The sequence below is a fragment of the Amaranthus tricolor genome, chromosome 3 (assembly GCF_026212465.1).
Source record: "Amaranthus tricolor cultivar Red isolate AtriRed21 chromosome 3, ASM2621246v1, whole genome shotgun sequence".
In the NCBI taxonomy this organism is placed as follows: Eukaryota; Viridiplantae; Streptophyta; class Magnoliopsida; order Caryophyllales; family Amaranthaceae; genus Amaranthus; species Amaranthus tricolor.
In genome coordinates, this window is record NC_080049.1 from 1,414,685 (window position 1) to 1,441,977 (window position 27,293).

At 37.8% G+C, this 27,293-nt stretch overlaps 2 protein-coding genes across 2 annotated transcripts; one reads left to right on the top strand and one right to left on the bottom strand.

Moving 5' to 3' along the window:
* Positions 1–474: 474 nt before the first annotated feature.
* On the bottom strand, positions 475–17,335 carry LOC130808034 (E3 ubiquitin-protein ligase UPL1). Its single transcript, XM_057673471.1, has 16 exons — positions 16,952–17,335; positions 14,066–14,161; positions 13,777–13,983; positions 5,815–13,695; positions 5,443–5,739; positions 5,057–5,255; positions 4,708–4,988; positions 4,338–4,624; positions 3,043–4,171; positions 2,765–2,911; positions 2,588–2,668; positions 2,181–2,406; positions 1,954–2,093; positions 1,421–1,527; positions 1,124–1,302; positions 475–931 (listed from the first exon to the last, which is right to left on the bottom strand). The coding sequence occupies exons 1-15, from the start codon at positions 16,982–16,984 to the stop codon at positions 1,200–1,202; spliced, it is 11,214 nt and encodes a 3,737-aa protein (XP_057529454.1). The 5' UTR covers positions 16,985–17,335; the 3' UTR covers positions 475–931; positions 1,124–1,199.
* A 4,159-nt stretch (positions 17,336–21,494) lies between these two features.
* LOC130807687 (pre-mRNA-splicing factor cwf15-like) lies at positions 21,495–26,880 on the top strand. The gene is made up of 8 exons (XM_057672988.1): positions 21,495–21,706; positions 22,278–22,397; positions 22,487–22,527; positions 24,362–24,450; positions 25,516–25,559; positions 25,601–25,715; positions 26,380–26,474; positions 26,823–26,880. Exons 1-8 carry the CDS (start codon positions 21,495–21,497, stop codon positions 26,878–26,880), a joined length of 774 nt encoding a protein of 257 aa, XP_057528971.1.
* The last annotated feature ends 413 nt before the right edge of the window (positions 26,881–27,293 follow it).

Genomic DNA, 27,293 nt, shown 5'->3' on the forward strand with positions numbered 1-27,293 from the left:
TTTGAATCCAAATAAGGGACTATAATCCTTCATCTTCTCTATTTTTTCCATCCATTTATCTAAATGTAATGAATTTGTTTAATAAATGATTATTTATTAAAGTTGTTGACTAAAATTATTGGCTAATTTGGTCAGCGAAAAGTATTGATTAATAAGCCAACTGTTCATGAAAATATTTGGTAAACAATATTTCTTGACTGTTAACATTTATTAGGAAAAAGATAAATTAAAAGTCAAAAATCAATGAAAAAAACTTTTAAAAATTTTTTTGTTTGGGTCTAAAAGTCAATTATCAAAAACTTTTTTAATGGTTTGATTAACTAAAAGATAAAAGCCAAAAATTAATAAAAAAAAAGGCAATAAGAAAACTAATTTATAAATTCCCTAAATGTTGGTTAAGAATAAAAATCAAGGTCTAAGATATAACTATAGTTATATCAACACATGAGATTGTATAGTCATAAAAACTTTAAAAGTCAACTATAGAATTCTCTATGTATATTAGATATTTATTGCCCAAAATTGGAATAAGACACCTTTCCACATACAAAAAGATCCGCAAAATATAATTATGTTATTCTTATACATAGGCAAACCTATATAGCCCCGGAAAAGGTTTATTCAAACCCAATTGCCTACTGGCCATATACACTAATTTCTAGATAATACTAAGCAGAAGGGTCAAAAAATCTGCCTAATTGCCTACTATAGACAAAGTAAATAGAGACCCTCTCGAATTATGGACAATCTATCTCAAAAAAAAAAAGAAAAAACTGAAAGGCTAGTCGTATATCTGTAGCCACAGCTCGGAAAAGCGACACCCAAGAATGTCATTAGCTGATAGAACCATAGCAACTGTCCAACACGAACCATCATCAGCTAGAAAGTAGATTTTATAGTTGGCCTTGCTAATAATGAGCATTTGGTTAATCTGCAAGAATGACAAATTTTTATTATTTTTATTCAGGTGATCAAGCAACACATTTCACGTCTTATATTCTTCAAGAATCTCGTCATGTTTAATGAGTGCGAAAACCGGCTTTGCAAAACAAATTTGTCTGCTAAAGAATTATAAATAAAAAGGAACAGAAGTTCAATATTGGTACAATGTTTGTGGACTTACATGTACAAAATTTATTCGATGGGATCTTGAAGGCCATTCTCACGAGCTGTATAGAATAGTGACGCTAAAACCAGAATCAGCCAAAGCCAAAGCCTTCACTAGCTTCATGAATAGCAAGAAGCAAGCGGTCTTGAAGCTGCTCCTTGGAAGAATACTCGGGAAGGTCCAATTGGTTGAAGCTGACCAACATAAATATAAATTTCAGATTTTATGCAAATAGTTCAACAAGTCAAAAACAGTTCAAAGCATGTCCTTTTACCTAACTTAACAATTAGCACAAATTGCAAGAATTCTCACCATGTATGAGCAGATGGAAGCCGCTCCGGAGCCCCATATGCTTTGTGAATCTGAAATCTTTGAGGACCAGAAATGCCTTGCAATGCTTTGAAACCCTCTAACGGAACCTAAATCATAAATGAAGGCACAGAATCAGAATAACATGCTAGAATCCCCCTCCCCACTCTTTCGAAACTAATGAGTACATTTCTGTAACAGCATATGCACACAACTTCGACCAGTAAAATCATACAGCTACATGCTCCATACTTGATAGATATCTTTGCAGCAAAAGAGTGATTATCATGTATACGACTCATAAAAACAATTATTGCCATCACCAATACCAAGAGTGATTATCATGTACACAATTCATAAAAAACAATTATTGCAATCACCCAATACCAGGAGGCTCCTGCCAAGCAGGATTTGGCATATCAACAGCAGTTTCTATGATTCAATAAAGTCCAAATCAACGGTGGATCAAACAACCTAAAGCACTAAAAATGAAGAGAGGAAGCACTTTATACGGTGGCCAACAGTAAAAAATGTACCTTTGATGTTCCTGTGACAAATTGTAGAAACCTCGCCATGTCTTCCTTACTGAAACTATTAACAACCTCCCAAAACCATTGAATAACATTGGATGCAGCTGTGTAGCCAGTATACTCTGTGTTGGCTTTCAAATCATCCACTGAAAGCATATGAACAATTCAGAATCTAAAAGGAGAACAAATGCTTCAATGCAAGAAACATAAAATAATTGCTCAAGGCCACTCACGGTCAATCTCTGGAAGTCCACTTATAAGGAGTTCAAGCTCTTTATCATTAAAAATAGAAATCAGCTCCCGAGGCACCAGTTCATTAAAACCTTCAAGAAATGAATTGATTTGGGGACGGATAGCATTCGTCAAAATATGGTCAGCAACAAGGTCCACATACTCGTGCTTTGTTTCTTCTGTAACTCGTAAATTTCTCCCTCCAGGTTTAAGCTCGTAATCAGTGACCTTCACCAGCCAACAGAATAATAATGATAATAAGTAAAAATTAGTTCTAGCACATAAAAACTGAACTTACCTATTTAAATTTCGTGCAACAGCCAAATGGAAAGATAAAAGTTAATAAATGTTAAATGTTAAAAATGATCACAAAATATGAAGTACAAAATAAGCTTTTGCAAGCCTGTACCTGTGTTTTCTCGTACAAGATAAGCTTTTCCTCATCCGCATCCATGCTAAAAGTAAGGTCAGGAATATCACTGACATCATTCTGCAAATCAAAATCGTGTGAGGAACACAAAGTCGCATCATAAAAATTACATATTCATTGTTTAATAGCAATGCAGAACAAATATCAAGTACAAACCTCTAGCATCCACTTCAAGTTTTTATAGTAATCGGGATCAACAGCTTCAATGTCATGATAAGTTACTTTCACACCCAAAATATGCTTGTAAAAGGAACGAGTGAAATAAACATCCAAAAGCTGCCCATCAAATAAGGCCTTGGCAACCTGTAGACAATCAAGGTCATCAATTCATATTCAGCCAATTTCAAACACAAAAATAGTTAAAGTTCTTCATTAAGAAACTGATAGTGACAGATAAAGTAACAAAAGAACTGCAGAGACTTGATGAAAATTACCACACGACCAACAAATTTAAAGTATGACAGATGTTCAGTCTGGTAGACAGAATTAGGATTTGGCTGGAATGTTGCATTGTTCCCAACTGTGGTAAACAGTAAAGCTCCTTTATCAAAGATGACCCTTGACAACAATTGATACCACTCTCTCGTGAGGCCACCAGCATCAATGCCCTCTTCTCCTTGAAACTGCACATTTAACCGTCCCTTCAGGTCTTGATTTGACCTCATTCGTAGTTGATTATACGAATCTTCCAGAACATAAGCCCGACGAACACTTATTCTTAGTGACCCGGCGAGGTGTTGCTCATGCTGTTGTCTGATTCTGGAACGAAAGTATGCTCTCTTGTTATCAAAGTCGATGAGACGAGGGGCTTTTAGCATCATAGAAAGTGACTTTTCTAGCAACCCTGGATTTTGCCTGATAAATGCATTCAAAAGTCGGCGGTGTTTGTCAGCAAACTTTGAAAACATAACTGAACTGTCGATCCTTCTCTGGGAATCGCCACCACACTTTGTCGGTGTCGAGGAAGAACTCTCAGCAGATTCTTTAACTTCTTGTGCAGTAACATTGGTCTGATCCTGCTGGACAAATGAATTGCTTGTCTGTAGCTTTTCACAAAGAACAAAAAAAGACTCGATAAATGGCAGAAGTCTTTGTGTCCCAGGAGGGAGAGGAGGGGAAGAAAGAGATGGTCCAACAACAGCATCTCCGACACTCATTGCAGCCACAATTGGTGACACAGTACTTTGTCCCAGCTCCAGCTCAGTTGTGCTAATGCAGTTGCTAAGCTCTTGCCACAATGATTCTAGTGCAGAATTCAACTTCAGCAATATTACATGCTCTTCTTCCTCGTCACTCCCCTGGAGATCTATGCCATCAACACTGTTAGAAATTAGTGAGCTAAGAGCTTGCAGTACACGAAGCATGGCAGCACCAGCCATTGAACCAGCACTAAGACCCATCATCCTTGTGTTCTTCAAGGTGGTAAGCTCAGAAACAGCTGCACTACTAAGATCTTGGGCAAGATCTGAAAGCTCTTGCGTGAAGAATTTACGGTGGCAAGCAGCCACTGAAGCCAACTTCTTTAGCACCTCACCAGCAAGCATATAAACTTTGTCTGAGAGCCTACCATAAAGAGGAAAAGATTTCAACCATTACAACTATCTATAGACAGGAAAGACCACATAATAGCTATATCATATCATAAAAAATGGAGGAACATTATAATTAGGGAGAAAATGACTGGCAGTCGCATATTTATTTATATTGAAAAGAAAAAAAAAAAACTTACCCCTCATAACCAAGAAGACGGGAAAGATTGCGTAAATCAGATATTGGCAGCTGTGTAAAGATGTCATAGATGTTGTGACCTGCCTGTCGATCAGAAGTAGAAGCTTCCGGGTTATCAACTTTATCCTGTTGCCTAGTATCTGTTTTGACCAAAGCATCATCACTACGGACCTCGTCAGGAGCTTTACTAGTTGGGTTCTGAGGATCATCTATGATCTGCTCGGGAATAGACTGTCTCTCTAATCTAGAAGCTGCAGTGTAGACCACAACTTGAAGTAGACCCATAACCTGTTTCGCAAAACAATATAGGATTATCAATGTGCAAATTTGAAGTTTCTAAGGGAAAACTGTGGCAGAATTATCACAACTACCTGTTCAACATGAGCAATACTACGCCGGAAAAGAGGTTGATTTAAAAGCTTTAGCATCAGTATCAAAGGAATCCTTCCTTCTTTAGATTCCTGAGAAGAGTTTTGAGGCACTCCAGTATCTCCTACCTTTTCTTTTCCCTTTTTGCTTTCTGTAAACCTCTGAGATGACTCGGGTAAGAGAGATTGCTCAGAGTAGAACAAAGTGTTCGCAACAGCAGAATGATTGGTAGCTAAATAGTTCAAAATCTCAAGAACACGACGCAAAACCAAGGGTGGAAGACCTGCAAAATCATTATGTCAATAGAAAAGTAAACATGAAGAACGTGGACATGTAAGGTAAAGTGCATACCCCCTAACTGAGACTGGCCATAGACCACATTTGAAGGGCAACCATAGAGCCTTTGGGGATTGTCAATTGAGAGACTACCAGCTGTACCTTCAGCCTCAGGCTTGATCATCTCGAGCAAAAGATGAATCAAAGTTGTTCTGATGTGACTATGGGCGCAAAGGTTTAACAAAAGTCTCTGCAGAAGGCCTTTACCAAGAGGCTACCACAAAGAAGCAACAAAAAGAATCAGCATCAAAGAAAAAAAAGAATGCTATTGACAATGTAATCAATATTCAGTACAAAAGTTTAACGCATGATCAAATGAAGAGACTAGTCTGATACTCAAACAATCAAGCAAGTTGGCATGCGCTCACTAAACTTTTATCATGAAAAGTATAAAACATCACCTTGGCCAAGCGTAAGAGCCTTATCAGTGCCTTCAATGCATATTCATCTAGAAGTGGCTCACCTTCAACTTCTTTGACTTTCAAAACATCCGAAAGGGCAGCACCTGTTCTTCTTCCTACAGTTACTCCAACACTCCTGTCCATCAATCCGTTCCTGTGATGTGTTAGTCTATGGCTGCTTCCAAAAAGGCTGCGAGCCTGATAATGACTCATTGCTCTATCCCTCAACATTTGAGCTTCTGCGAGTAATGGAGAAGGCAATGCTGATAAAACTGCTTCAGATGATGTCAAGAGTACCTATATCACAAGTGCAATAAATAAATTAATAAACCATAAGATTTCCATGTAAACTCCACAAGTTCCTTTGCATACCTCCTCACGAATATCAGCAGGAAGAGTGGCTATTATAGAAGCATTATCCATCTCAGCAGGTTGTCCTTCATTCTGCTGTGCCAGTCTCTGTGCCCGTTGCTGGGCCAAAACTTCAGCTTGAATTTCAGGAGGTAATGCAGCCAGAAACTCGGGATCGATATCTTCTATTGAAGGTGGAGTGTAAGTGGGAGGTTGTGTTGTCTGTGATTGTTGGGAAGCTAGTACTTCAGCTCGTAAATCTTCAGGGAGTGCCTCCAAGAAGGTCGGATCAATTGCATTGGGAACAGGTGGCTCATTAACATTAGTTTCAACATGGTCAGCATCCATTGCATTGCTTACGGAAACATTCTGATCAGCTACTGGCTCGTTACTTTCAGAAGCCGGCAGAAATTGATTAGTTTGAATTGGCTCACCATCTGCAACATTCATCACAACATTAGGGCTAGCAGAAACTGCAAGAAGATGGTCGACTTGATTGAACATCGCTTGTTCGGAACTGTTCACATCATTATTAAGCTGGCTATCAGTTCTTGAAGATGCATCAATCAGAGGAGCCTGAACTTGATCATCATGTAATTCATTTTCAGGGTCTACAGATGATGGCAAAGGCTCTACTCCTGTCCTCGATAAATCGCAAGGATCAATGTTGTTCCTGGACTCCATGCTATGAAGAGTTGGGTTATTTGACAAAAATTCACTTTCATAGGCTACCATCGACTCTGCCACAGGATGTACATTGACATGATCTTGAACATCAACAAAGTCCTCATGATTTGGTTGCTGACCTTCACTATCACCGTTTCTTATTTCCTCTGTACTCAATCCATGCAAGGGATCCCCCTCCATTTCCAAATTACTCTCACTGTTATGCCCAGCAACTACCTGTGGCTCTGGCTGCATTGTATTCTGAGGCGGCTGTTCAAGTGGAGAGTTAGTTGTAGAAGAACCATGCAAGACAGAAACAAAAACTTCTTCCACAGCCTGTGCAATAGCAGATGCTTGGTTGCCTGCTTGTGGCTGGCCATCATCAGCCCACCGCCCATCACCTGGTCCTCTTCGTCCACTTAATTGGGACGAATCCATACCAACTGAATAATCAGTCAATGGTGGAGGTGCTGTACCACCAGAACGGTCACCAAATAAGCTAGCTGGCCCAAAATCATAAAGGTATGGAGGACTGTCAAACATGTAAAACTGAGATACGTCAACAGTGGCTCCTGACAATGATTCTGACTCCCTTAAATTGCCACCTGACGACCACAATGAAGTATCACCTGATTGGGGCGGTCTCAAGAGAAGAGGATGCTGGAGGCTTCCATCAGTATTCGTTCGTTCAAAAGACCTGCTTGTCTGCCTACGTCTCTCAAAACCTAAAGTTCTTCTAAGGCCAAAGAGATCATCCACATTTACACCTTCAAAGGGTTCAGAAGGAACATCAACTAGGCCACCTCCAGACTGGCCAACCTGCAGATGATGAAAACCATCCAAGGCCTCCCTCCATCTTACCTCTATGACTTGATTCTCATGATAATCCTCATCGTCATCATCAACCATGTCATCATTGTAGTCATCTCCGAATCCAGCATCTTCATGATCATCCACATCAGTGTCTGCAAGTGACATCAGACCAGTTCCATCTTCAGCAATATCCTCATCTTCGTCCTCACCATCATCCTCCTCATCTTCCTCTTCACCTTCACCTCCCATGTCATCATCTTCATCACCAACATCCTCATCAGTCCGGTTTTCAACATGAAATTCCATATTTATCTGATTGTGAGTATGCATTAGATCACCTTCTTCCATCTCATCACCTGTAAATTCCATTGCAAGCTCCACAGTTGGGTTTGTAACTTGAGCCCCTTCACCCTCAACCCTCACATCTCCATCAGTTAATCTATCTACATCATTAACATTATTTATTTCAGAGTGCCCAGCTGCATCGCCAGGGTTGGGTTCATCAGGCCCCACATCACTGGCTTCCTGCTCACAGATTCGGTTTTCATTATGCTGTATGGTATCGTTGGCTGACACGTTAGCTATCTGGTCATCAGATCTTCCTTGTGAACCTGTCGACTTCTTTTTATTCTGGACATCAGATTTACATTGCTCATTTGCATTAGCCGCCCGAGTTAAACTTTCCAAAGCCTTCAGAATGAGATTTACAATTTTAGGAGCATCTGGATGGTCCAAATCAATAGCCTGAAGAATGCTGGACAAACATGGAACAATTCCTCCATCTATCATGCCTCGTGCAATGTCAGGTGAATAGCCAGAAACAGACATGGTGCTTGAGGAAGAATTCTTTGACAAAACAGAATAGACCAATTCCACATACGATAAAACCCTTTTATCTGGCAGTAAAATGGTTTGATGAGAGACGCTGCTACCCACTTTGAAAAACAATGATAATGCCTTCACCAGCTCACTAATAACTCGCCTACGCCCTTCACTTGAACGTCCACACAAGACTACCAGAAACCATGAAGCCTTTTCGGATAATTTATCCTTCAAATCACCAGTTCCATCAGATCTATCAGAGGACAGAGGAAGAAGCTTATGTATCACATGGTGTACAACACCACCTTGCCCAGAAGAATCAGGCTGAGAAGCAACTCGCATTTGAGAAATGTCTGAATCCCGTCTCAACACAATAGTAATTGCATGAACATACATCAGAAGAATATCACTCAGCAATTTAAGAACAAAAATCACCTTAGCAAGAGATGCTGATTTTCCAGGTTGGATATCTGAAGTTCCCTTAGTTGCCTCATCAACCTTAGATTTACCCTTTACGTTTGCAGCAGGTTCATCTGTCTCCATGGCTGTTACATAGCTTGAACAGTCTTCTTCCTGGCTCTGGCCATTAGAACAAGGGAATTGCAATATAATTTCAAGAAGTTGATCTATCACTTGAACAAGATTTGAAGGAATCTTTTTGTGATTTTTTGTTCCTTTTCCTGACCCATCCAGGACCTTTGTTTCAGGTATACGAATAGACTCATTAGATGATACCCCAACCTCAACACCAGTTACTTTAAATCTGTCCTTTTCTTTGTCTTTCTCCTTGGCTAAAACCACAACAGTCCTCCCTGCGGATGACTCCAGCTGACAAACTGCTGCTGCAGCCTTTGTGAATGTCACCGGATCTCTAGAAATGACAGGTGCCATTGATGTCAAAAATATGCGAGTGGGTATACGTCCAGCATGGCGACCTCCAACTAGAGTTTGGCGAATCTCTAGTTCCATGGCAGTTTGCAGAGTTTGAGGATCTTCCAACAAATGCCTAATGATTGCAGATGCCAGAGAGTCATAACCAGGAAAGAAACAAGATCTTGGAAGATCAAGTAGAGCAGCCATGCCTCCGGTTTCAAGAAATTGCATGGCCAGCACATGTGTTTTGGTCAAGCGAGCAGATAAATGTAAAACAGCCTGCATTATTACAGCAGGAACCTTCTTTTTTAGCATCTCACATGCAATTTCAAGTACAACATGACATTCGTCCATGGAAAGATAACCAGTTGACTTTCCAAATATTTTCTGAAAACCAACGACAGACGCATCCTCAAAAGCACTGGATGACAACTTTTTCTCAACGCCAAGTTGTGAAGCTTCTACAGAAGCCTGCTCTCCAGATGAAGTAGATAATGGACCAGTTGAAGATACTCCTGCATGCTCCGCAGAAAATTTGGGCTTGGACTGCAACAAGTTATCCAGTATAAGCAGCAACGCACTCGTGGTTTTCGTGGTCAAAGCATTCTTCTCAAAATCGCTGGTTCCTAAACTCTTCAAAATATCAATAGCAACTGAGACGATTCCATCATGGGCAACAATTTCTCGAGCATCTGAATCTTCCGCAAGTAGCAATGCCAAAATGTGTGATATAGACGATATAGCACTCGCCTCCTTTGACAAATCTGATGAACAAAGCTTCAGCTGCTGAATCAGATAACAGGCAACTTTAAGACGGTCCTCACCCTTGTTTCGGTTGCAAAGAGTTGAAAGTAGATCAGTTAAAGGGAATGCCAAAGAATCTCCACTATGAAACAACTTCATAGCAGTTCCAAGAATATCATCAACAGGAGGGGCCTTCATCTGCCCCTCTTCTTCCACAACATCAACCGTTTTCTCAACATTATCAACCTTAGATGTTTCAGTTGAACTCCCTAATGACAAGGCAAGGGCCTGTGCTAAGTCATCATCGTCGTGCACAGGATCTTCAGCATGAGTGCACAACCAATCCATGGCCATCTCCACACTATTACTCTCCACTCGTCTAAGAGCCTCCTCTGCTCTAGCCCTTGAGAATCCCATCTCAACAATGGTAGCAATAGTAGTTTCATCAGGTGGTGGAGCTACACGCTGGTTTGAACTTCCTGTCACAACACTGCGATTACGTTTCATGTCCCCAACTCCAGAATATATATGGGCAACAAGTGAAAGAACAGAAGTAATGAAAGTAGCACCACAATAAGGAAACATGGGGTGATTCCAAACAGGAAGTATCACATCAAGAGCTTGGGACTGGAGCATGCGGACAAAAACTTCTGGATCTCTGGGAACAGGAAACAACCCAATCGACAGGCCTACAGCAACTGGCTGAACAAGCAACTGAGACTGGGATGGAGTAGCTGGAGAGAGAAGTAGTGACGAATTGACAAAGTACTCCAGAAGACGACAGTAACACTGCAAAGTATCAAGCAACCATGAGTTGCACTCCAGTTTTCCTTCACCTGCCTTAACTGTGTCAGTATCAGATAATGGAAAAGAGTGAGGTGGTGACCACAATAACTGACTGGTGGCTTCAAAAGTGGTTAGAAGTTCCTTAAAGGCACCACTGACGTAAAAGTTATTCACCATTGCAGTGAAGCATATACGGCGCCTGTTGTCATATGTAAGAGCTGCCATATCATGCACTACTTTTCCAAGATAACGACATTTCACAGAAAGTGACATATTATGCTCTGCTTCACTAGAATACCCTGAAAAGCTAAGGACATCCAGAAAATTTTTTGCTACAACAGTCCCGATGTTCTTTGCAACAGAACTCATTGACGCAGAATCAGCTCTACGACGATTTGGTATACTTACACCCTTTATGAGTGCGGTGTAAAAAGAACGCATTGTACCAGAAAGCTTAGAGAGAATTTCAGATGCGAGGATATCAGGGCTCTTCTTCTTGTGCTCTTGTGAGGAGGAAGGCTCATGCGTATTCGCTGTAACTTCTGAGTCCATGTGAAAAGAATCTAAGTGGCGGCCAGTCCTTCCACCTCTTATACGTGTCAATCCATGTCGATTACGACGACTCAACCCCTCACCAGAGCGAATAACTGACAAAAAATCACGGGCTCCAGCCCATGGTGGCTGAGAACCACTCCTGTTACTAACTGGATTCATATATCTGACCACAGGAATGTTTACATCTTCGTCGCTTTCCCTGCCAGTAGCAGTGGAAGATGATACATCAGCATTTACATTTTCTAATTCAACATTTTGCTTCTGTTCCACCTTGGTATCACAGGACAAAGAGATCTGCCAAATGACATCCCTATATACCCTACCAATATCTTTCAACACATCAGCATCCCCAGCACCAAGCTCTGAGACAATTGCAGACCCTTTTAGCAAGCAATTTGTAAGGGACAGAATGCCTTCCAAACTTGAAAGACATCTCAGTACTTTAATTTGTTTTGCATATTCCAGATTAACAAGAAAAGTTCCCTGCATTTCGTCCAATACTTCAAAAGTTGCAACCAAACGCTCCCTCAAAAATGAACACACAGCCTTTGCCAGAGAAGCAGAATGCTGTGCTGAAAAATTTTTAAAAGCAACAGAAACACTCTGACCAACTGAAACTGATACGGGCAATAATGGCAAAGTAAACATCTGTAGAACAGCTTCAATTCCTCTCTTTTCAATGAATAGGCGGCAAGCATCAGAGTTCTGAAGAATACTCTCAAGAAGACGACAAGTGTTGCTGACACAATCTGGAAGATAAGACTCCAAATTTACTACAGTAGCATCAGACAAAAGATCTATTTGACCAGAATTCTCTATCTTTGGTAAATCCTTCTCATCAAGTGAAGACAGGCTTTGAATATCTGAATCGGTCTCCATTGGCACAGGGGCCGGACAGGCTGAAGATTCAACTGATGATGTCGAAGCTTCATCAGCAGACCCAAGTTTTAAAATTGTATTTAAAATTTCAATAAGCATATCAACCCCAGACCCACGCAATGAGGTAGCATGGCGCATGAGTTCATCCAGTCCACTAGACAAGGACCCAGGAGTATCCCCAGCTAAGGCACGTAAATATGCTCTTGAAGTAAATATCTTAACAAAACAACTCAAGGCATTGCGATCTTTCACAGCCTGAAGACCATTGTTGTTTAAGCACAAGGCATCAAGGCACTGAGGTATACATGTTATGGCATCTGCAGAGCAAAGTACACCATCCATTATAGCATCCATGAAGGCAGATGGTAGGCCAGCAGCATCTAAAACAGAAAAACATGTAGGGTCCTTATGAATAAGATCACTCATAAGAGTAGCAGCAAGGGAGAACACCCCACCACCAAAATCTTTTGCTCTTCGAAATATAATGCATAAGCATTGGGGTAACAGGCTCTCCTCAGAACCATAGATACGATCAGTGCTCCCAGGTGCATAGGTACCAAGGGAAATAGCACGGAGTAAAGCTTTCATCAAAAGACGTCTATGATAAGCAAGCAAGGAGTCCGAGTAAAGGGGTTGAATGTCATCTAATATAGATGATGTACCCATTATTATGTCGGTACTCATCCTGTTACCCTCAGAATCTCCACATGATTGCTGCATACCATTCTCTACGACAGATATTTCAATCTTGAGACGATTAATAGTATCATCTAATCCCCCCAAGTCTCTAAATAACGCAGCAGCTGGATTACTATAATCCATGAAAGCCTCAAGTACATGAACAGCAGTACCAACTAAATGCAGGTGTTGTGGATCTGTATCCTTAAGAAGGGGCAGAAGAGTTGGTATAAATCCTGCCTCACGCATTGCAGAACAACCAGATGATGAAGACACCAGAACAGTAACGAGTGATAAGAGAGCCTCAGCAAAGACGACAGACCACTTAGAAGAACCATTTGAAACCGCGTCAATTGCCTTCTGCATGAGGCTAGAGAGTATTCCCCGCTGTCCACCGGATGTCACAGCAGTAAGAACGGAAGGCTGGCGAGACCTATCTTGAGAAAGAGCAACTAGAGATCGGAGACTCAAAATTCGGATCTTTTCTGGAATTGAATCCTCGAAACTTAGGAGTGAGACCAACTCATTGGTAAATTCAGGTTCATTTGTAAAAAAAGACGCCAACTCCTCAGCATCACTGCTTCCTTGAACAACAACCATAAAAGCATACAGCCGAATGCAAGTATACTGTTGCCGAGAAGCTAAACTATCAAAAGCCCTTGCAAACCGAAGTCTAGTGAGTAATGAAAACCTAAGATTAGGAGGAACTCCATATTCTTTGATTAGCATATTCAAAAGCTCAAGATCAGATTCTCTTCGGCTGTTAACATTCGGCAAATGAATAATTTGAAGACCTCCTGTAGCTCCACCTTCTTCAGATGATTCAACCACTTTAAAGAATTCAAAATGCAAGGTACACCCTAATGCTTTTGCAGCATGGTCGCACCCATTATCCAATGCACAAGCAGTCAGCCCAAGTCCTGCTTCTTTGCCACCCCAGCCTTGTGCAAAAGCCAGCAACCTAGAACTCAGAGAAGCATCTCTAATTGAAAACTTTCCAACAGACTTTTTCATTACAGTAGCCAGAGTCTGCAGGCTAGCTTCAACAACATCAACATCAGCAGAAGCCAGCAAAGACGACAGATGCTGAAATACAGAAAAGCAACAAAAATAATCAATACATCAAATTCAGTAAGACACGAGTCAACCCAAAAAAGTAAAAATTACCTCATAATAACTAAGGAAATGTTTGTTTGTGCAGTTCTCCAAAATAATCCGCATAACACGGAGTATCTGTAGAACAGCTTCTTTTGGGAAAGGAGGATCACAACCAAAAAATTCATCCTCAAGATGTAAATCTTTCCTAGATTTAATGTGCTTCTCAAAATATGAATCAAAGTGAACAAAAAGATCCACCCAATGGTGGAAGTCCCCCTGAAACAACAAGCCAGAAGACATCAGCAAAAGAAAGAGATAGAACAATGTGAAATCATTGGGCAAAGAATTGTCTACACACCTTATCAAAGTCCCATATAAAACCTTTTAGGGGCTCCTGTATATTCTCAAGGGGAGTAGACGTCACAGTATTTATGAAAGACCTTATCTTCGGTGGCTGCATTATGCGTAGAGCACAGAAAGCAAGAGTAACCATCTCCATGATAAAAACACAAAATATAAAAAGTACAGGACCATGGAAGTGTAACAATATTAGCAAGAAGTTTTACACAAACCATGAAACCACTACTACTAGACATCCATATCATGATCAGAAAAACGTGTGGGGTGAAAACATATAAAGTCTAATACACTGCCTTCTTAAGATAAATATTAACAATCACAAGGACCCTGAAAAAAGTGTAACTACAAGCAAGCAAAATACAGCTTAATGTCACCCTCAAGGCCTAGATTGTAGGAAAGGCTACATTTTCAACAGCTAAAAACAGTTTTCCAACTAGCCAGATCTTGGCTTAAAAAAGACTGACAATGACCAAAAAAGTGTTCAGAATTCAAATAAGCTTCCAAAAAGCATCTTCCAAATGTAAAGTCCTATAGACACTAAAAAACAGCGTTGACGTCCTAAGATATTGTAGCAAGTATAAGTTTTTAAAAACAATAGAGCAGTAGAAAACTGAAGGGACAAAGAAAAAAGGTGATTATGAAAGACCTTACTTCAGTGGCCGCATTATATGAAGTGCACAGAAAGAGAGATACCATCTCTATAATAAAAACAGAATATAAAAAGTGCGGGACCATGGAAGCGTGACAATATTAGCAATAAGAAGTTTTACACAAACCGCTACTACTAGGCATCCATATTATGATCAGAAAAACGTGTGGGGCAAAAACATATAGAGTCTAATCCACTGCCTACTTAAGATAAGTATTAACAATCACAAGGACCCTGAAATAAGTGTGACTACAAGCAAGCGAAATACAGTTTAATGGCACCCACAAGGCCTAGTTTGTAGGAAAAGCTACATTTCAACAGCTAAAAACAGTTTTCCAACTAGCCAGATCTTGGCTTAACAAAGAGTGAGAACGACTAAAAAAGATTGTGCTCAGAATTCAGATAAGCTTCCACAAAGCATCTTCCAAATGTGAAGTCCTACAGACACTAAAAAACAGTGTTGATGTCCTAAGATATTATAGCAAGTATAAGTTTTACAAAGAAAATAGAGCAGTAAGGCGGCAAGAATGGAAGGGGGAAAGAAAAAAGGTGATTAGTTGGGTGCAACATGTCATTCAGAAAAAGGAGGGTGTAAGAAATTATGTTTCTAACAATGAATGAGTAGAGGTACAATAGTAAACTTCTAGACTTAAAAGTGTGTACATTTGGGGTCATCAAAGGACTCTTGGAGGAGAGAGAAAAAGAAGAACTAGGTTTCCCCAACGATGCGCTCTTTGAGGGTGTATTCCAACAGCTTTGATTGAAAAGCCACAAGACAAGAACTCCCACTCATGGTTCTGCTCTATTTTCTCCAGAAAATTAGAGATACGTCACAATGTGTTGCTGACCTTGAGCTTATAGATCAAGCAGAAGCTATGTCACAATGTGTTGCTGACCTTGAGCTTATAGATCGAGCAGAAGCTATTCAAGTGAAATAATTTGTAGTCAAGTAGAAAGGGCCTTCAAAAATCTTAATTGGATGTTGGGTATAGGTCATTAAGTGGAGGTTTATATGGTGCCCTCTTTCACTGACCCCTCCCCTCTTTTGTTAAAAATTATTGATGATCTTGCTACATTGGGGGGACATTTTCCCTTTATTAATCATAAAGCTCTTTTCATTATTGTTGAAACTTGGAACCCTCTTTTTTTTAAAAAAAATATCTTATCCTTGTTAGCTCCAAGATAAAAAAATAAAATTTGAATTCTAATGATTGTAAAAAATAATAGAGCTACCATGAATTAAAAGGGAGATTCGAGATCTCATTAGACGAGTTTCACAACTATTGAGTTCCTCTCCTTTTTAATTTTTCGTAGTAAGAGTCTTGGTTTGAAAGAGCAAGAGAAGTAGGAAGGGAAGCGACTGAAAGATTTATTGTTATTCATCCTCTAATGCAATAGTAGTTGTCCCGTGTGGAGAAAAGAAGAAGCACTTATAGCACAGTATTAAAAAAACCTTGCCAAAACCCACAGGTAACAATTTTATGCTATATTGATTGAAAATCAGAAGCTCCGTCAATACACACAAACATCCAGATGATTTTGTACAACTCCTTTAACTTTGACATAATTAACCAATCATTGAACTACATTAAAATTCAGAATGCTTGAATACAATATAGCCTATCAGCATGCAGCTTGATATCTCAAAATTTATCGAAAAAAGCAACATAGCAGCAACATAGAAAGTTAAAAGGCACAACTTTCAAAAAGCCAACGCAATGGCTGATCCCAACTGAAACCTACATATAATAATTACAATTATGAACAATCAACCTGTATCACCCCGATTCCTACCACCTAAACAAGCCTAAGAAACATAATTTTGGGTGTATTAATAGACGTCAAATCTTCTTGTAAGCACAACATATAGAGATTAACATCACAAACCAAAACTATCAAGCTTGGAGTTGAAATTCCTATACTTTGCATTCTACCAGAGCCCATCCAACGGGAGAATTCACCAGACAAAAAAGAACAATTACAAGCACATATATCAAATTCAAAACAATCTTTAAATCAACAATAGTGCATTTACAAACGTCAACACCGATAAACATATCACTTACAAAACCAAAAGCGTACACTAAAACAAAGAACCCTAATGCGATAACACTTCACAAGCAAAAACAGCAATGACAAAATCATTAATTCAAACAATACCATAAGCAAAAACTATAAAACTTACGATGATAAACATTCAATCAATTTGTTCAAAAATAAATAAATAAAACTAACCACTTCAGAAGCCCTTCGTCTTTTGAGCTTCATGATGAAACGAACCTTATCCTACACATTTAACCAAAAGATCGACAAACCGCAATCTGGAAACCCAAACTTTGTGAGTGAAATTCAATTGAAAATTTAACCAATATAAGTGAAATTTACACTATAAAAGAAAAGGTTAATTATCCGAAACGATTTCCCTTGTAATCAAGGTGAAATTTAAGATGGAAATTAATAATCAATTGAATAACGATAAAGATTGATCGAAAAGTATTGCGATCAAAGGTCTAGGGTTTTCGAGAAAAGGTTTTCAGAAAAGAAGATGAGAATGAGATCGCAAAAACAATGAGAATTTAAAGAGAGAGAAAGATGAGAGAATTCCTTAAGTGAGATAGAGAGAGTTAAAAGTGGCGCATTTATATGTATGACATGGTAAACAAAGATAGGAGAATTGAACGATAGATTTTGATTTTTGAGGTGAAATATCAGATATTCATTAGGTTTTTTTTAGGATGCTTCGTTAAAAGCCTTTTAGCATAAACCCATGTAATTAGCATATTTTTTAATAATTATTATAAAATTGGAATAAAAAATTATTGTAATTTTAGTTGAAAAATCTCTTGACTATTTTGATGGATATGTTTGTCCATCTTCAATCATCTCATTTTCTTCATAAAATTCATTTCAATGCATTACTATTAGGGGAGGTTATATTAGATGGTAATGAAAATTTGTTAACAAAAAAACTTTTTTTTTGTGATCAAAGTTTCATTACCAAGAGAATAATATAAAACGTTTGATGAAATTTACATTATAAATCATTCTCATTACCACCTTTTAGTACTACTAATTAAACGGGACGTAAGGTTATAATTGATCACTCTAATAATATAAAAAGTGATCACTTTAAAATTGTAAGTGATTATTTTAAAAAAGATAGTCTCACCGTGAGATCGTCTTATTTGAGAATTTGTGAAAGGTGATAGACTAACATGAAATTTAAGTCTTTTTTTTTTTTTTTTCCTTTTTTAATAGTGGTGATGTGACCTAAGGCTAATTGAGGTGTACTGTTAAAAAAAATGAGGAAAAATTATCTTGCATAATTTAACATAGTCTTAATTTTTAAGGAAAAGTCTCTAAAGTCATAGTGTGCCAATGCTATGCCTAATAATCCTATATCATAAGCAATGTTGGGGTACGATCAGTGGCGTACCTAAGACTGCCAATTCTCGCAAACTCAGACGGTCTTACACCATCACTAGTGTTCGAACAACTTTACACTAGAGTTAAAAGATGTACATGCAAATTCATAGTCAAAATATCCATACTTCTTAAGGATTTTCTTATTGTAACGAGATTGATTCGAAAAATTTATTTTATATCATAGTAATCTTTAGTCCAAGAATTACATTTGTTTCTCCAAGTATTTCATGTCAGACTCAGCAATAAGCAACTTCTTCACACTACTTACGGCATAAATATTTGAACAAAAACCAAGAGATCATTTACATACAAACAAATAAGAGTGTAGTCGCAATTTTCAATCTTAACATATATGCACTTGTCACTCAACTCACTACTATTGACTCTAAAACCACGAGAAATTATCACATTATGAAATTTTTATGGTACTATTTAGAGCATGTTTAAGACAATATAGATATTTATTCAACTTACACACCTTGTACTATTGTCTCGGGACAATAAACCCCTTTTTTGGTCCATGTAAATCTATTCTTTTAATTCGCTATTTAAAAATGCAGTCTTCACATCCATTTAGATTCACTATCAGATCATGGATTACAGCTAGAGAAAGTAAAACTCGTATAGATTTTACTGTCGAGAGTAAGTATCAAAGAAATCCACTTTTCTCTTTGCTAATATCATTTTGCAATCAAACAGGCATTCACTTATTAATTATACCATCAACCTTCAATTTCTTTCTTAATACCCATTTACACCCAATTATTTTGCAACCTAGTGGAAGAATCACTAAGTGCCAATTATGATTAGAGTCAAGTGAATCCATCTTATCATTATCTACTTCTTGCAATAAATCATCATTTAATGAGGTTAAAGCTTCATAGAGGTTTGTGGATTACTCCTCTAAAACACTAACGGCCCGTTTGGTACATGGTATTAGAGGGCGGTAATAGTAATAAAATTAAGTAATAAAAATTTGATTGTTTGGATGCCTTCAATGGTAATGGATGGTAATAAAATAAGGTAATAAAATTACCAAAAAGGGCAATTTTTATTACCATCAAACAACCTGGTATTAGGCTGTAATGGTAATGAAGTATTACTGTGGTAATAAATTAAGGTAATGTTGTTTCGAGCTGAAGAAAAAAAATAATGAAGAAAAAAAAGGTAATGTATGTAATTATCCAAAAAAATATTATTATTAAAAAAAGAATCATTAGATAGAATAATTTAGATACAATAATGCTTTTAGATATAAATATACAATAATGAAACTAAGAGTCATTACCATTTTTTATTACTAACAACCAAATGCAATCAATGAAATATTATCTTTTATTACCATTTTTTAGTCATGCACACCAAACAAAAGAATCTTCATTACCAATTCTCATATCCATTCCTTCATTACTATTGTCATTACAATATTTCATTTCCATTACTTCATAACCATCAACCAAACGGACCGTAAATTCTAGACCATAGCCATTGTCTATCCTCGTCCTCTTTCTTCCTCTTGATTGAATATCCTTAATCAAGTTTTTTTAGGAGTTAGGATGAGCACCAACTTGAGGAGTAACAAAAGATGATGAATTCCCTACTATTTTTAAATTCAAATGGAATTTGATCCTTTTACAAATTAGCATCGTTTTCATATATAAGGTATTTTATTTCCGTTCAATCTTGTTCCTCAAATTGTTGGTATGCATTTATCTGGAAATTCATTGTGCTGTGCTTAAACTTAGCTTAGTTTCAGATGTGTTTGGCGTTTATTTATTTAATCCTAATTTATAATCCAAAAATAATCATCTCATTAACCCACCTTCTATAATCTATATTCTATATGACATCACTTCAAAGAAATTTATTGCTTTTTTGAAGAACTTTTTGTCTGGTAATTTCGGTTGTGCACAGGAAAATCTAGTCTCCAGCCAGCCCAGTTTATTTTAATTAAAACATTTTGATTGTATAACATATAACTGCACATGTATAGTAGTCAAGTTTGTTTAGCACATGAATATTTGGCGCATACATTCCCACTGTCTCATGAAATTTGAAGCATTTTCTTTCTAGTCTGTCTCATCAAATTTGTCGTGATCATGAATTTTAGTGGTAAGGGAATTGAGTTGGAGAATAATAAAAAACACGTGGAGGATAGAATGAGTTGTTAAGACGAAGATAGAGTATAAGTTTGTGGACGTGATTAAAAGGAGAGTGAGGCCATTGACAAAAAAAAGTGTAAAATTACGGGACAAATTAAAATGGAAAGTGGGGAAAAATGAGAGAGATATGTTAAATTAGGCTGGACTTATTGTGAATGCCAGCATATTAACGGGGTGACAAAAGTGCACACACTTCATAAGCCAAGGAGATATTTACCATCCCAAAACCATATGGCAATGGGAAGAAGGTCTCTAATAGCTTATAAAGCGTGCACACCATTTTCAATTTATCGATGTGGGATAACTCATCCCAACACTCCCCCTCACATGCGAACCCCCGTCAAGTTCGCATGTGGGAGTAATCAATTAGGGTAGGAACGCCATTCTTTTCGAACCTACCATTTTTAGATTGTTGATCGAACCATCAGCTCTGATACCATGTGATTTTTGGGAAACAATGAACTTCACCAAGTGTATGTGCAAGTCAATGCTCTTGGCTCGTGGATTTGTAGGCTTGAGCCCACGGGTGTCCCGTGTCCACACGAGTGGGCCGGTGAAAAATCATGTGACGAATTGTCACAACCTAATTTAACATGGTATCAGAGCCGAAGGTGGTTCCTAGTATGATGTGGCTCACATGTGAGACAAGATCCCACATCGATAAAATATTGGGTTGTTGACTTGCATATATAGTGGGTAAGCTCATCTTCCTACTACCATATGATTTTTGGGAAACAATGAACTTCACCAAGTGTATGTGCAAGTCAACGCTCTTGACTCATGGATTTGTAGGCTTGAGCCCACGGGTCTCCCGTGTTCACACGAGTGGGCCGCGGTGAAAATTATGTGACGAATTGTCATGGCCTAATAAGATAGATGTAGGTACTTTTTACCACTTTGTTAACTTGGCTTGTTTTGCTCACCAAATGTACTTGGAGCAAATTTGGTGGATGGAGGGAGTGTATTAGTATCCTCAACACTACCACCGGGTAGCGTAGTTTGTGATTAGGTTTTCTTTTTTTTTTTTTCAGTTTTGGTTTTGTAATCATTTTGTTTTGTTTACAGTTTAGTATTTTTTATTTATTTATTTTTTTATATATTTTTTTAATTTTTCATATTTGGATAGTTTGGTGATCAAGTTGTTGATTTGCAGTTTTGATTAGACGATATTGTGTGGGTAGTGAAGAAAAATGACTACTGCAGCAAGACCTACAAGGGTGCCAGCAAAGGGTGGAAATGAGCAAGGTGGTACGAGGATTTTTGGCCCATCTCAAAAGTATTCCTCTACGGATCTTGCAGTACATACCAATCTATTTTTCTACTTTGCGTTTTGTTTGTGGGATTATGGATTGAAAATAGATAGAAGGAAATGCATGCTAAATTTGATGTCTTTTGGTTTCTTGTTTTTGCTCGAAATTAAGTGTAGCAGATCTCTCCGTGGTCTTCTTCTCTAGACTCTTGCTATGAACTTAATGCCGTAGAGTTTTTAGGTTAAAGTAGAAATGCTTTTTTTGAATAGTCATTTTGTGATTTTGCCTTTCGTTTGCATTTTGCAACATACACTTATTAGGTAGGGAATGAAAGGGAAGCCTAAGAAAGTGAAAGAAGTGCAGTTCGTGTTTCAAGAAGTATTGGGATGTGGGTGAAAAATAGGATCCTCGGCCGCTGCTTGGAAATGTTTAGATTTGGCTAATGAAAGGAGGGAAAGTAAATTTCTAAACAATTTGATTTTATAGACAGAGCTTGAAATTCATAGTGGATTATAAAATTTTAGCATTGTGAAGCCCTATTAGACACAGCATTGTTTTGCCTTCCTTTTCTAAATTAAACTCGATTGTATAAGGGAAAGTAAATTTCTTCTAGTGTGTATCCCTGCCCTTTGGTTTTATTCCGGTTTATTCTTGACATCTTGAATAGCTGGATGTTCAGATGATTTGATTGTTTATGTTCTAAATGTTCCTTTTTCGTTTCAGTGATGTGGATGATGAAGAGGACGACACTGAAGCTTTATTAGCAGAGCTGAAACAAATAAAGAAGGAAAGGGCCAAGGAGACGTTGCGGATGGTGACTGTCTTTTCTTTGATTCTTTTCATGTTCTTTTAATTGTTCCAAATGATTACTGAATGTAATGCAAGCTTTTATGGCGAGTAATACATCGCTGTCGCTGGTGTTTCCTTTGCAGGAACGACTACAAGAAGAGTGTTTCGGTCATGAAACGAGGAAGTGCAAAAGACACTTAAAATACCTGGAGATAGGTGTAATCGGGTACAACCATCAATATGCTGAAAATGTTTATGATCCTTCCGCTGATGAGACCTCAAATCCTGCAATACAACGTTAGCCTTGTCCGGGGGTTATTTCCCGGAAAACCCCTCCGACGCTCAAGTCAAATCGAGAGACAGAAAGTAATGAATATATGATAATGAATGAATACAAGATTAACGGATTGTAGGATGAGTTCAGATCAATTGAAGGAATATTTGGTTTAGTATAGATTGTACGTAGGAGGGTGAATATTTATTGTGGTGTAACGATAGCAATATATAAGCTTAGTCCGGTGCAAATGATGTACGCGACATGTATTTATAATGGTAGAATGGAGGTTGGATGGTGAATTAATGTGGGAATCATGGGTATGATGGGTGAGTGGTAGGTTATGATGAGTAGTGGGTAGTTATTTTAAGAAGTTATTGAACCGAGCGGGGTGGTTAGGGTTTGACTAAATAAATTACGGGTTTATTTATTTGACCCCATAACATTAGCCCCACGCATGAAGAGCGATAGATAAGGGAATTTAATGTAGCGAGGGTATCAGTCTTTATGCGGAAAAAATCATACCTGTGATGCAGATCAAATAAATATTCGGAAGAAACCATGCAATAAGGTCTGAATAAGATAAACTTCGAATTCTTGCTTCGATGGGCCCATAATGGTGGAAGCCCCATGAATTATAAATGTTTGGCCTTTGGGCCACTTTTGATGATTCGACATTTGAGCCTGATATGATGATTCGACATTTGAGCCTGATATGATGATTCGACATTTGAGCTTGATATGACGATACGGCCTGACAGTCAAACACCTGTGACTTAGATAAGGAATCATACTAGATGAATCCTTCGAAAGCATTGATGAATATTCGGATCAGACATAAGTCTGCATTTAAGGAATATTTGGATCTGACATAAGTCCGCATTGCCCAGCCGTCAATCATCCGGGACATAGATAAGGAATCAAACTAGGTGAATCCTTTGAAAACATTGATGAATATTTTGATCAGACATAGGTCCGCTTAATAAGTGATTGAGTTATCAAGCTAGGTGATACTCGCTATGAATACATTTACAAATAACGCCCAAAATCACTCGTTTTGGGGCTTAATAAGAGTCCGAGTTACCAAGCTAGGTGACACTCGCAAGGATTTCACTTTCAAACTAGGTGAAAGTTTGATAATCAAGATAAATATTTTGAAAATATCGCCCAAAATCAATCATTTTGGGACTTCAATAATAATATGACTTTCAAACTAGATGAAAGCTTAGATGATTCCATAATATGACGAATAATGCCCACATGTTGGGACATTAATAATAATATGACTTTCAAACTAGGTGAAAGCTCAGATGACTTTATACACTCATCATTGAAAACCACATATAAGTAAAACCCAATATATTAAGAATAATAATGGTGAAGTATTGAATTTCCACGCATAAATAATAAATAATTCTTTTAATAGGTGTCAATATCATACTTGATCACTTTCCATATCGACCCATGAATACAACAAATACGGAACACCCGATATACGTTGATGAATAAAAGTAAAAATAACCATATGATCATCATCAGATTAATATAATATATTCTTCACTTGGCAATACTAATCAAAGATTTGCATCCTTTCTGTAGCATTTCATTAGAAGGCGAGGATGATGATTTTTCTCCATGCATCGAGTCACCTCAGATTGAACCACCGTCGGATCATATTCGGATTCAGCCAATACATTGAATTGGGCAATATTTGGAGTAATTTTTTCAGATTGAAATCACGTAGCTGAAGCTAGTTCGGAAACGTTCTACGGGTCATCTAATCCTTTAGATAGTGCATCAAACCGAACTTCAACAATGAGACTGAATTTTTTGGTCAGTTGAAGTTGGTTTGGAAACGTTCTATGGATCTAATAACCCTTTAGAAGGTGCATCAAACCAAATTTGGGTCCGACTTTATGATAATACGTCATGACAATTACTCAACCGGGTCTTCGATGATTCGGATGTAGCATAACTCGGCTACTTTCAATACTTAGACAATTTTGCGAAATTATTGGAGGCCCTTGGGGGGGGGGGGGGGGTCCGAGTTTTTAATATTTCGGACAAATTGATGATACGGCAAAAGACAAAACTTGTATAATAACCTTAGACAAGAGAATCCGGCTATTCGATGGTACAGAATGACTCATCGCATCCGAATCGCTTATGATATATAGCTTATTAATTAGACGGTCACATAGCTGGAGTTGACAAAAAATGGTGAAATTAAAGAGCTGGATATAATATATCACATAATTAGACGGTCACACACGAGTGGGAACCTTCTTTTCCTCATAGCAAAATGATCTTCAAATCAAATCTTCATCATTAACAAATAATTTCCGAATCCCCAAAAATAATGGGTGCCGAGAAAAATTCAGGAAATATTCACATACGGCACAGTAAAGATAAGATGATGGTCCTTTAGACCGAAACCACTTAGTTTAAGCTAGTTTGGAAACGTTCTATGGGTCATCTAATCCTTTAGAATGTGCATCAAACCGAACTTCAACATTGAAACGGTATACATTGATGAATAAGAGCAATAAGATCCAACTTTATATCCTTGAATAATGACAAACACTTGAAATGATTTGGCCCAAATATTCTCGATCAAGTTTTTCTTCCAAAAGTGAAGAGTTAATAGTATCTAAAAACAGAGAAAAAAAAATGTTTTCTTTTTTTGCTTGTTACATTCCTCATCATAAAATAAAAACCGTGCGGAAAAACGGTTATTAAAGCAGGACCGGACCGGGTTTCTGGAAGACCGGACCGGGTCCGTATGTTGAGAGTTTCCAGAAAGCAGAAATCGCAGGACCCGACCGGGTTTAGGCAAGACCGGACCGGGTCCGTAAGCTGAAAGGAAATCTGATGATTTGGTTTGTTGAGTGGTGATAGCCGAATGAATTTGGTGATATACAAAATATAATCATGATTGGAAAGTACATGTTAATGGGAATTAATAATTGCATCCAATTCTCAGTATAAAAGAAGTTGGATTAAGCTTCTTCTCTATTGGATTGTTAACTCAATTGATTGAGTTGAATATGAATCCTGATCTTGCAATGAAAAATCTAATAACTTTCAGCCCTAATAATGTTATTATGAATATAAAGAATAATTGCTGAACTTTAATAAAGTTTAATGTATATTAAAAATGCAATAATACCCCAAGACGGTTATTTCACTTCGTTAGCTTGTGATGCAAGAAGATTTCAAAGGACGATCCAAATATTAACTTGGACGTTTTTTTTTTTTTTTTTTTTTTTTTTTTTTTATAAATCCAACCAGCAAAAGATATAGCAAATACTCCCAAACATTACTCCATTACAGTTCCTGACTTATACCCACCGAAAAAAAAATGATGAGATAGTTATACGCCATAAAATTGGGTATCTGCGGAGTTGTTCGGAAAAGGCGGTAATGAGGTTTCGTTCTAGCATGTCCAGATCACGGCTTGATTGTTAGCGTGACCCGCTGAAGTGTCTGTATCTGTGCTATGCACGGTAGCGGTTTGTGTTGGATTTCTTTTGGAAGCCATGACTTTTCGTTCAGTCCCCACAGACGGTGCCAAACTGTTTCGGTCATGAAACGAGGAAGTGCAAAAGACACTTAAAATACCTGGAGATAGGTGTAATCGGGTACAACCATCAATATGCTGAAAATGTTTATGATCCTTCCGCTGATGAGACCTCAAATCCTGCAATACAACGTTAGCCTTGTCCGGGGGTTATTTCCCGGAAAACCCCTCCGACGCTCAAGTCAGATCGAGAATTGAAAGTCAAAGAAGCAGAACTCATGAGGGGAAACCCTTTACTTAATGTAAATGGTCCAACCAGCTTCAACGTTAAAAGAAGGTTACTCTCCCCTTTTATTTATGCCAACATACAAGAAAAGAAAAGGTAATAACTAAAGAATAGGAAATGAAAATTTCTTTGACGATGGGAATAGTAGGAGACTATGGTATGTATGTAAAAATGCGGTAATGGTCGCGATTGTTGTAACGGAACGCTGATGCCATCATATCGTCTAAATATCGGTTGAAACTACAGTTTTTTGCACCTTTACAACACGGGAAAAAATGGTTTGTTTATTTTGAAAATCTTTACAATGCGGCTGATGCGATGGATTGCAACCTTATTTTTATTCTGTTTATAGATCCCGATCTCTCAAGTTACCTATCCTGTGTTGTGTTTCCGCTGTAGGTGGGATGATGATGTTGTGTTCAAGAATCAAGCGCGTGGTGAGACGAAAGCTGCTTAACGCTTCATCAATGATACTATTCGGAATGATTTCCACAGGAAATTCTTACACAAATACATGAAGTAAATTGCATTGTTACTCCTGCTTTGTATGCATGAAAATGTCCTTGAAAACTAAAAATGCTTGATATTGTAGTTTTGTTTTTGAATATACAGCAAATGTTTGTATAAAAATTTACGTTGTATATTTACAGATATCAATATCAATATCAATATCAATATTAATAGAGTACTAGATAGATTCTCTTGTAAAACACGGATGCCATAAATATTTACTAATATGAATACTGATATTATATTATATAATTAATTTATTTACAACATAAATTTAATTATTAAATTTTTATATGATATTATCATTATCAAAGTGAATCAATAATTTATTATACAACAATATTTAAACATATACTTATA